Source organism: Centroberyx gerrardi, chromosome 18 (assembly GCF_048128805.1).
Source record: "Centroberyx gerrardi isolate f3 chromosome 18, fCenGer3.hap1.cur.20231027, whole genome shotgun sequence".
Classification (NCBI taxonomy): Eukaryota; Metazoa; Chordata; class Actinopteri; order Beryciformes; family Berycidae; genus Centroberyx; species Centroberyx gerrardi.
Genome location: NC_136014.1, coordinates 13,870,461 through 13,881,041, shown reverse-complemented (window position 1 = coordinate 13,881,041; position 10,581 = coordinate 13,870,461). Strand labels below are relative to the sequence as shown.

Here is a 10,581-nt window from a genome sequence, read left to right as displayed (position 1 = left end):
CCACTTATGTTTTTCTATTTCAGCCTTTAAAAGCTATTCCTCCATTTTCTCTAAAACCTCACTTCTTTCCACCTGGATCCACAGATGTAGCTGCACAATAATTGCTTAGCTGCTTTTCTTGTGTCATTCGAGCAAGCGAATATCGGTGGTGGTGCTTGTTTAGATGCACTATGGCACCGGAAGCACAGGGGTCAGAGGTCAGTCCTCAAGAGACACACCTCTTATCCTTGCACGCGCTTCATTTGTGCAGGCAGAGGTGGTGTACGTGTGCACGCATACGCTCACACGCACTCACACACTCATGCATGCCAACAAGACAGCTTTAAGATCTAGACATCAAACTACAGCCTCACGCATGTGCGTTGCTTCACACAAACACACACACATACCCACACATATATAACATTTCTCACTTGTCTCTCTCTCTTTCTCTCAGTCACTCACGCTGCATGTTTCAGTCTCTCAGTATCCCTCACAATGCAATGTTTTCCATTGCACACCACAGCTCTACTCTTGCAGCTATCAGCAGCGTTCTCTCAGTGCCCCCCTAAGGTTCCACTTGAGGCCGCTCCTGGGTGCTTGTTGTTTGGGCTTGGCACTGAGTGGACCAGCGCATGGAGCATCGGTGTGGAATGATGTGGAAGGCCAAACAGCGGTTTTGGGGGTGCCAGGTATCCATTACATCTGAAGGGAGCGAGGCGCCAGCTTGCCATTTGAGACGTGACACCCCCCTGTCCTTGCACTTTATCCCGTTAACTGGCCTGCAGTGATGAAAGTGACGTGGGGCCCAGAGTGGAAGAGGCTAAATACTCTGATTATTGTCAAGGTAAATCCCATGACATGATCCATTCACTGCAAAACGAGAAGTCTAAGTTAGGTTATGAATCAAACAAACAACAACAATAGCAATAAAAATAATGTTAAGAATGTATTCATGATACATAATAATAATAATAATAATAATAATAATAATAACAAGAAGAAGAAGAATATATTAATAGTATATTAATGGTAATACACTAATAATAGCCTACATTATTAATAATAATAACATTTTTATTATTTTCTTATTATTACTACAGTTACCTACAATTACTACAATAACGTTTGCAACATGCAATTCGGCAAATCTTTGACCTAATTTGTACGATATATGAAGAAACTTCACTCAAGTGGGGACCGGGGCCCCCTAGGGGTCCTTGAAAGGGTTCAAGGGGGTCCTTAGTAAAATGAAAGAATTAACTTATTGATTCATATTCATTCTCTTGCTGAAATATTTTCTACTGAGTTAAATTACAGTGGAATTAAACTGATGGTGACCCATCATGGACCCCTCGGGGTTCTGGACTCCACTTTGGGAACCACTAAGTTAGATCACCAGCACTTGGTCTCCTCCCAGCTGGAGGTAACGCCTCTTCCAGTCATGGAGATAAAAAGCCAGTTCCTTGCTGGTGCGCACGTCCAGTTATCCGTTCATGAACACGTCGCCGAGGCGCATCGGTCCACCCTCTCCATTCCTGTCCCGTCTGAGCTTCCTGCTCCCATGTTTTGAAAGCGCTTCAGTCGGAGAGAGTCCACCATGTCCACCGGGTCTCTCAGCGATGTCGACGACGAGCTCCTGGACGGCATCCTGAAGTTTGGCTCCGTCGGTAAAGACTCCAACGAGAGCACCGAGGAGAGCTCCAACTGCGAAGGCACTAATGCAAACGACGACCGGAGAGGCGCGCCGGGCAAGAAAAGGAAGACCGCGTCCCGGAAAACGGCACCAAAGGGTGTTGCACAGCAGGAGGGCAAGCAGGTGCAGAGGAACGCGGCCAACGCCCGGGAGAGAGCCAGGATGCGCGTGCTGTCCAAAGCCTTCTCCCGGTTGAAGACCACCTTGCCCTGGGTCCCCCCGGACACCAAGCTCTCCAAACTGGACACACTGCGCCTGGCCTCCAGCTACATAGCGCACCTCCGGCAGATACTGGCCAACGACAAATACGAAAATGGATATATCCACCCCGTTAACCTGGTAAGACCGAGGGATGCAGCGGAGGCAAAACCCAGCTGAAAGTTTACCCACCTTGGCACAGTTGACTAAATCTGTATGAGGCAAATTTATGGTAGCCTATGCATCATCAAACTTATGTGTGTTAGGCTATATGAAAATAGGGTCTTATAAAGAAAAAACAATGCATTTTATGAAAATATAGGCCTAATTGACTTTTGTTAATAGCCTAATGGTGACTCTTTGCCTTATAATGTTCACCACATTGGAGGAAACAGTTTACTCACCTTGTTTTATTTCCCACTACATCACTGGATAAGACTTATCTTAAGAGTTGTTTGATTTGAACCGGGGCTGCAGACCTCTAATAGGCCTCATAAGCTTGGCAACAGCACCAAGGTGAATAATGAGGGTGACTGGCCTTGTGAAGCAGGTGCATGCAGAGGGAAAGAGGAGGAATTCCTTTTCATGCAAACTGTTTTTCACCTAAAAAAAAATAAAAATCTTACTGGCTAAAAGCATGCATTACGTAGCCTATCGACCTGACAAATTATTCTACGATTAATGCACAGACCTACAGCATTAACTACCTCATTTCTCTCTAATAATAATTTCTAAAAAAAAACAGCTGCTTCAATACACAAATGCACAATCCCTTACGAAAAAGAATTAGGCTATAGTGATCATATAAACTAGAAACTATAGCCTTTTGGAATAATATGGGAATATTATAGTGATACCATAGCAGACAAAATACCATAAAGTTCGACAAGATCACTATAAACTCTCCATTGAGTCGGGCAGGACTTTAAGCCCCTATAGGGATATTATAGGAACATTATAGTGCATTTTCGTTCTGGATATTGGGACTGTAGACCTGCAAATGTTTTTAGACATAATGCATTAACATCACACATCACATCACACTCTTGAAAAGTAGTACTTGCTCTCATTGTAGCTATTATAGCTGCATTCAATTCGTTAGGTTGTCCTGCTTCATGGGGTCGTTTTGGGGACATATTTGGCTTTAATATTTTGTTTGACATCTGCCTATAATGGGGGAAATTGAGTTTCACATGTGCTTATAATTGTTTTAATGTCACGCTGTAAGAAGCTGCTCGTCCTAATTCACTGTATTTTTCTCGTAGACGTGGCCTTTCATGGTTGCAGGTAAGCCGGAGAACGATTTGAAGGAGATGCTGAACACAACAAGACTATGTGGAACAACGGCTTCCTGATGCATGAATGGACACCTACCCTTTTTTGAAAAAGAGCAGTGATTTTCCAAGAGAAAGGCTGTGCTTGTTTCCAGAGGGACAGAAATGCACGTCTCATCTCCGCAGACTTTGAGTGGGAATAACCGAGGGAGTGTGTGTCCTCTCTCCTTCGTTCCCGTAAAGACAAGCTGATTTTTTTTTTTAATTTAAATGCGTTCTGTCACTTAACTGTCTTTGCTGGTTCAAAGATAAACTGCTTTAAATTGCTTTTTTTTATACTCTTCAGATGTGCTTTATACGTTTTCCACTCGAACAGGCCTGTTTTGGGGGCTGCATTGTGACAATGGAAGTGCACATGAAATATTCAAGTGTCCACTGTCTCAAAAGGTTACGCAGATTACATGTATATAAAATATATTTGTAAAATCATGCTTGCTCCTTGTGGACTGAATGTACCCTTTCCTTTTCTTCTTTTTTCTTCTTTACTGTTTCTGTTACTGTGTGGGCCTATTTTGTGACCTAGTAACCTCTCTTATCACTCCGCCCCTTCAGAATAGCAGAACTTGAGCTGCAACAAAGTGTCAGTGCGCAGATAAGTCTCTCTCTATTTGTTATCTTAAGTCAACAGTGGACGTGGTTGTCATTACATAAACAAACTTTTGCAATCAAAGATGATTTGGGAACCTTAAAAAAATGTGTTAGTGATTGTGTTGGTCTAGTGTAAACAGGGTCAATGAAGTTTCTCTCCTTGGAAACTTAATAGATTGATGTAGTGGCCTAATAGAGAATATAAGATGTATTCAATAGGCCGCAATGTTACAGGGATTTTACAGTGATTTTACTGCTGACAGCTTTGTTAGGTCAAAATTAGTGGCTAAGGCCTACTGACTTTTTTTATAGGCTATATAAAACGGCGATAGCACACGATTTTATAATAAATATAGGCTGCAAAAAGAATCCAAATATTCACTAAATATTTAATAGGCCTAACTGATCAGAATTAAATAATAATGATTAAACATTTTTCTGTGTCAAGCAATAGGCCTATATTTCTTGAACAGTAACTAAACAAAGTGGTTGCTAAGTGGCACATCGCCTAAGTGTCGAAGGTGATTTTCGATTAGCGCATTCATATTTAATTAACAGTTATGCGGTCACAGGTGTGCGTTTATTGGGTAGCCAGTTTAGAATTCGGCCAATCAGAAGTGCGGCGCGGAACTATCCGTTTTGTAAAAAAGAGTTTGTTGTTGGAGGTCAGCCGTTTTGAAAGTTGTAAATGTGCACACCGAGCTTTAATCCCGTCCCAGACGCGTTGTTTTAATTCGCTCGGGTTGTGACCGCTGTGTTTACATCCTGCCGACAGTTATTTATGCAGTCTGACACAAGGCCTTTCCATGCCTCCCTCTGTCTCTCTCTCTCTCTCTCTCTCTCTCTCTCTCTCTCTCTCTCTCTCTCTCTCTCTCTCTCTCTCTTTCTCTCTCTTTCTCTCTCCCTAAATTCAGTGTTGTTTTATTGGCCTCAATGTATAGAACGATATTGCCAAAGCGTCAACATAGAAGATCAACATTTTTTTTTTTACATTGAATCCCTTTCCATCCCCAAATAGGCCTATAAATCTGTGTGTGTGTCATTCAGTGGATTATCTGGGTTGCTGCGTAGGCCTATTCAATTTTGCCCTCTCTCTCTCTCTCTCTCTCTCTCTCTCTCTCTCTCTCTACTCTCTCTCTCTCTCTCTCTCTCCTCTCTCTCTCTCTCTCTCTCTCTCTCTATGTCTCTCTCTCTCCCTCGCGTTCAGTTATAGGGGCGGTCCCTCGCATCCATTCGTTATGCACTGTTTTCACAGAACGATACATGACCTGTCTGGAACTGCCTCGAGCTCCACACTTGACTTGGGAAATTAATTGGAGAACAGAGACGAATGTTCCAATAAAATAGCCTTTTAGTTTTTTTTTGTTTTTTTTTTATATATATTTGCCTGTGCCTTTTTAAAGAGTGCGCACAAATAACGCACAATATGTCTCCAAATTGCTTTATTATTTACATTTATATTAGCACATAAACTAATGGCTAACTGAATAATTATAGCCTTATAGAAGCGGTTATTAACTTGGGTTTACTCCGCATAGGGGCCTATTCTTTTATAATATTATAAGGACTTGTGTGTCTGTAGCACTCAATTTTGAGTTTAGTGTCCGTATTTTTTTATCGTACTTTTATATCACCTATATGGTACTATAATATTGCAATAGGGACTTAGAGAGTGTATGTGATTCTCATTGGTAAGTTTATAGCCTAATAATACCTTTATTGTACTATTTACCTCCTATGTTACTATAAGTCTCACTATAATATCCCAAGGGACTTTCAGTTTTGCTCTAAAAAAAATAATCTAGTTATTTTTATAAGGGAATAGCAGGGAGGATTCATGTGACTGAGTTTAATAGTTTAATCACACACGCGCGCGTTCACTTCACTATTAGTTCCATCCGAAGTATCCTTTAACATGAAAAGACCGAGTGTTGAAGTAATAAAAGAGTCCCGCCGACGTCTCCTAAAGGACCCCCACCCAATACATCAGCGGCGGTGTGGCAGGGGCCTCGCCGTCACCCCGGAGGGACCACCGGGGAGAAAATAAACTTGGCCGCCTCTCTCCGGGGCCAGCTGGAGAGAGGGAGAGAGAGAGAGAGAGAGATGATGAGAGAGAGAGAGAGAGAGAGAGAGATGAGAGAGGTGGGGGGGGGGGGGGGGTCTGTAGGAGAGCAGGACCGGGATTCCCATACTTGCTAATTGTTTTGTTGGACGGCTGCCCCAAACTGTGATGTGAAGAAAAAAAGAATCAAGAATGGAAAGAGAGGAGGGAAGAAATCCCATTTTGTTCGAGCTGGTTCACCCCCGTCTCTCTTCACATCGATGACTTTATTGGCATTACTGTTTATTAGATCCAATACTGGGTTAGTATAGAGTCGCAGTATACAAATGAAAATTTCCAAAACCCACAGTTTTATACACTCCAACATCTCTCTCTCTCTCTCTCTCTCTCTCTCTCTCTCTCTCTCTCTCTCTCTCTCTCTCTCTCTCTCTCTCTCTCTCTCTCTCTCTCTCTCTCTCTCATCAGCCTTTGACTGTAGTAATTCTTGCCTGGTAATTTGTAACAAACGGAGAGATGCAGTATATTAGCCTGTGGAGAGACATATTGTTGATTTTTTTCTTTTTCTTTAATTCATAAAGTAATTTTATCCTAAGGATTTCTTGGTCAAGACAACACACATCAGCACCTGCAGCAACCCTCTGCAAAATACAACACATCCCTCCTTCTGGTCTTGTCACATCACTAATCCCCCCCCCCCCCCAATCCCACCCCCACTCTACTCTCCTCTCCGTCTCGCTATCATGCTTTGTTCAATCTGAGACTGCCATCTTCTGGACAAAGTTTCCACATCAAGGTCTTTGTTTTTTTAAACGGATGATATAGAACAATGTTACATCACCCATGATCGAAATCTATAGGCCTTTTGTAAATTGCATAATGTTATAGTTAAACCATAAAAATGACTACGTTCTTGAAATGTACACGATACAAGGGATTTTGTTCTCGTTTTTTTATTGTAATAACAGACAATTTATTTCTGTGGATGACCATAAGGAGACATCTTGACATAATTGCAGACAGAAACATGGTGATGATTTTACATTGACTTTGAATGCAGAGTACACAAAACAAAATGATCTCAAACCACCGAAATCAATATCAAGAATTTTGAGCCGAAGCTGCATAGAGGAGGAATTCAGTCCTTTTATTCTTGTTATTAATGACTGTAAAAATCTGTATGACTGTAAAATCTGACTGTATTCTTTGCTATTCTGTTAATATATTTGCTAGAAAGAATATGCACCCACGAATTTATAGAAATCAATGTAAAGCCAGCGTTTTATTTTCTGTTGAAGATAAACACATGGCTAAAATAATAACAAATCAGCAGTTTTGATGTGAGGAAAATCATGATCTCACCTTTCTTTTCTCGGCGCGTTCCCACCTCATATAATGAAAAGCAAGAACCCGCTAAAGGTGCTGTGGTTGTTCCTATTATCAAAGATCGCATGTTCAGCTGGGAGGCTCATGTGTAGCTCATCACCTTCATTCAGCTCCAGAATAACAGCATTTGACAGGTACTCAAAATCTATATTTTCATACTTCCCTTGCAAATTCAACATTATGCTTTCCCCATTCTTAAACATTTGCATTCCCATGGTGCCCATGTCAGTATGGCCGCATACTGTAAATCTAAAATAGTAAACTCCTTTCACCGGTGCAGTGAAGAACCCTGTGGCTGGATTGTAGGTCTGGCCAACATTGGTAAAGACCTTGCTGAACTTTAGGGTTTTCGGAGTGTTGAAAGGCCCCACGCCTCCTGAGTCGGACAAAGCAGCGTAAAATGCCACCTTTGCACTCTGTTTCATTAGACTATCCACTCTGCTCTCGCTAGTGTTCATTCTGCCTGTTAAGGATGACAGCTCAACTTCTTGGGCTGCGTTCTGGGCCTGCACGTCGTCCATCTTGTTTTTGAGGAGCTGCAGCTCATTTTCGCTCGCTGCCACTCTGGTCTCGATGGAAAACAGCTCAGCTGCCTGCACCTCTTGCTCTGTCCGCAGCTCTTCCACTTGGCCCTGAGCGGCACCGAGCCTCGCTCTGAGAGCCGACAGCTCAGTGGACTGCTCGGCGTTTTCTTTCCTCAGCTCTTCCGTCTGTCTCTCGCTGGCCCTCAGTCTCTCCTCCGTGGCGGCGCTCTCTCTCTCCAGCTCCTCCAAGCTGGTTTTAGTGAGGAGGAGATCCAGCTTCTGCTCGTCTGCCTGGATCTCTCTCTCCCTCAGCCTGGCCTCCATGTTCCTCAGCTCCACCCTCTGCTCCACCACCATGTCCCTCAGCGTCCTCAGCTCAGCCCATATGTCAGGGTTGGTGCCGGGCTGGTCGGTGGACTGCTCAGCCGTGGCATCGAGCTCCAGATGTCGCTTTTCCTCAGGCAGGGGATCCCAGATCTTGGTCTCCCCGCCTTCACTCGCTTTCACCTCAAGAACCCATGAAGCCGACAGACAGAGCAGCAGCAGCAGAGACAAACCGTCCCTCATTGTGTATTGATGCCTCTTCAGAAAGCTAATGAGCCGTAAGGGGCTTGGTTACCTTCTTTTTTATAAGCAATATGTTTTGCTGATCATGTCATGAGAGATGCAGCATGTGTTTCTGATAGACAGTTTGGCAGTAAGACCCAAGGTCTCTGATAAAATAAGAGTACAAGCCAAGAGAGTGAAAGGCAGAAATATAGACATGGGCACACAGACGTAGATAGAGAGAGACAGAGGTGAGCGATAGCAGGCTGTTTTGATATTCTCTTATACAAGGCCATGGGAGAGTTCCAGCTGCTAGTTTACTGAAGTAGAATGTATAGTGTGTTGGCTACAGATTACTCAAAAATGAGAAAAATAAATATTTTGTGTGATGTTAGCGTTGTGCACTTTTTTAACAGTCAGAATAACCTTTTTAATTAGCAAATGAGGCGATAGTCCAATGAGTGGTCCACTCTGAAATCTCTGAAAAAGATAGTTACAGTTAAGAGTGTTTAAAGTCGCTCACTTGAGGAACCTGCTACTAGTATTTATTTACACCAGAGGGTGGCACCAGAGGACCTTCTACTATGCAACGTTATGAATGTCAGGAAAAGAGGGTAAAAATGGAGGGAAAGAGAGAGGAGAAAGGCATTGCTTCGGTGGGGCAAGATTTAGGGACACGTTAAAATAATATTCTTGAGAGGGACATTGAGAATTTACCATTGGGGGACTACATTTTGGAAGTTGAGTGCAGAAATGAAGTGCTGCTGACTGCTGCGACTGGTTCGCCCCTTTTGCTTTTTAAACCAAGCTACACGTTAGAAATAAATGTTGGACTCATATGTGCCGTCTTAGATGATGTGAAGATACATATCCATGGTGTGTTTAAATAATTGCCAGATATACCAACAGTGACTGAGGTTGGGGAACAGCTGGTGGTGGTGTCGATTGGTCTCAGATGGCATCGCAGCCTGGCACAGCAGCCACCAGAGCAGAACAGATGCCAAAGACAGCTGGGGCCTGCCCAGATCACCCACCCATGTTTACTGGCATGTGTGTGTGTGTGTGCGTGTGTGTGTGTGTGTGTGTGTCCATAGTTGGCCAGTCAGGTTGACATCATAGGTTTGGGATTCTTAAAGGAGCACAAGTGTCTTCCACCTGCCATGAGACTCCTGGCTCTCACCTCGATTATAGCACCATCTATGCAGTCAACTCTCTTTTTATCTGTCTTTCTCTGCCACATACCACCTTCCTGCTTGTCTATCTAAAAAAAAAGTGAGCAATTTTACGTTGATTAGCTGTTTAACATACATCTAAATGGTTATACACGTGAAAGTTTAGTAGATGTCTACATCTTCTAGAGTATAGAACAAAATATCTTGAACATATGGACTTTCTCAGCTGTTTATGTATTGTTTAAATGTTTAAAAATGTACTTACTCCTTGGTTTAAAACTGGGCTGTACATAGCCAAACAGGTCCTGGGCCATCTGAGAGCTAAAGCAGAGCTGCAACACTGAAGTAAGAAGACTAGTGCTCAGTGGGAAGGGTGAAGGTTTCTATGTTCAAACTGAGCAGTAGGTGACACTATTACCCCATTCAACAACGTCTATACAGGCGAAGTGGACAGCCAGCAGTTTTTCATGCCACTTCCTCTGTCATCTTACTGCATTTCTAAGCTATAATTGGCCTCATTTGGCCCATGCAATGATAGTTTTTCAATATCTTGTCTCTGTCTCTGTGTATGTGTATGTGTATGTGTATGTGTATGTGTATGTGTATGTGTGTGTATGTGTATGTGTATGTGTGTGTGTGTGTGGGTGGGTGTGAATATGTGTACCATGTTTGGCCTGTCAGTGCATGATGTGTTACATGTGAAAGTGATCCTGCAGCCGGTCACCAGTCACAGTCAGGTCACAGCTCAAGAAAGACAAGACCTCTCTCTGGACACACACACACACACACACACACACACACATAGCAGTTACGTTGACAAGTGGAACAGATGAACATCCATTCCTGCTTGGGTGGTTTCAACCATCCTCCTCCTCGTGAGCCTTTACAGGGAACACAAATGAAGAACGATAAATTTTACCAGAAAACCCAAACATAAGCTCAAAGAGGTGTCTGTGGTTCAGATTCCACACACACACACACACACACACACCCACACACACACACACGCACACAGACAAACACAGATTTATGTGGCCTAATTAGCATTCAGCAGACTGTAAAGGAATGTGACCTGAACATGGCTCTTCTGCTAGTCTGT

General features: G+C 43.1%; 1 protein-coding gene across 1 annotated transcript; it reads left to right on the top strand.

Annotated features, from left to right (window-relative positions):
* The first annotated feature begins 1,579 nt into the window (after positions 1 to 1,579).
* Positions 1,580 to 3,351, top strand: tcf21 (transcription factor 21). Its single transcript, XM_071916224.2, has 2 exons — positions 1,580 to 2,014; positions 3,139 to 3,351. Exons 1-2 carry the CDS (start codon positions 1,580 to 1,582, stop codon positions 3,226 to 3,228), a joined length of 525 nt encoding a protein of 174 aa, XP_071772325.1. The 3' UTR covers positions 3,229 to 3,351.
* Positions 3,352 to 10,581: the final 7,230 nt, after the last annotated feature.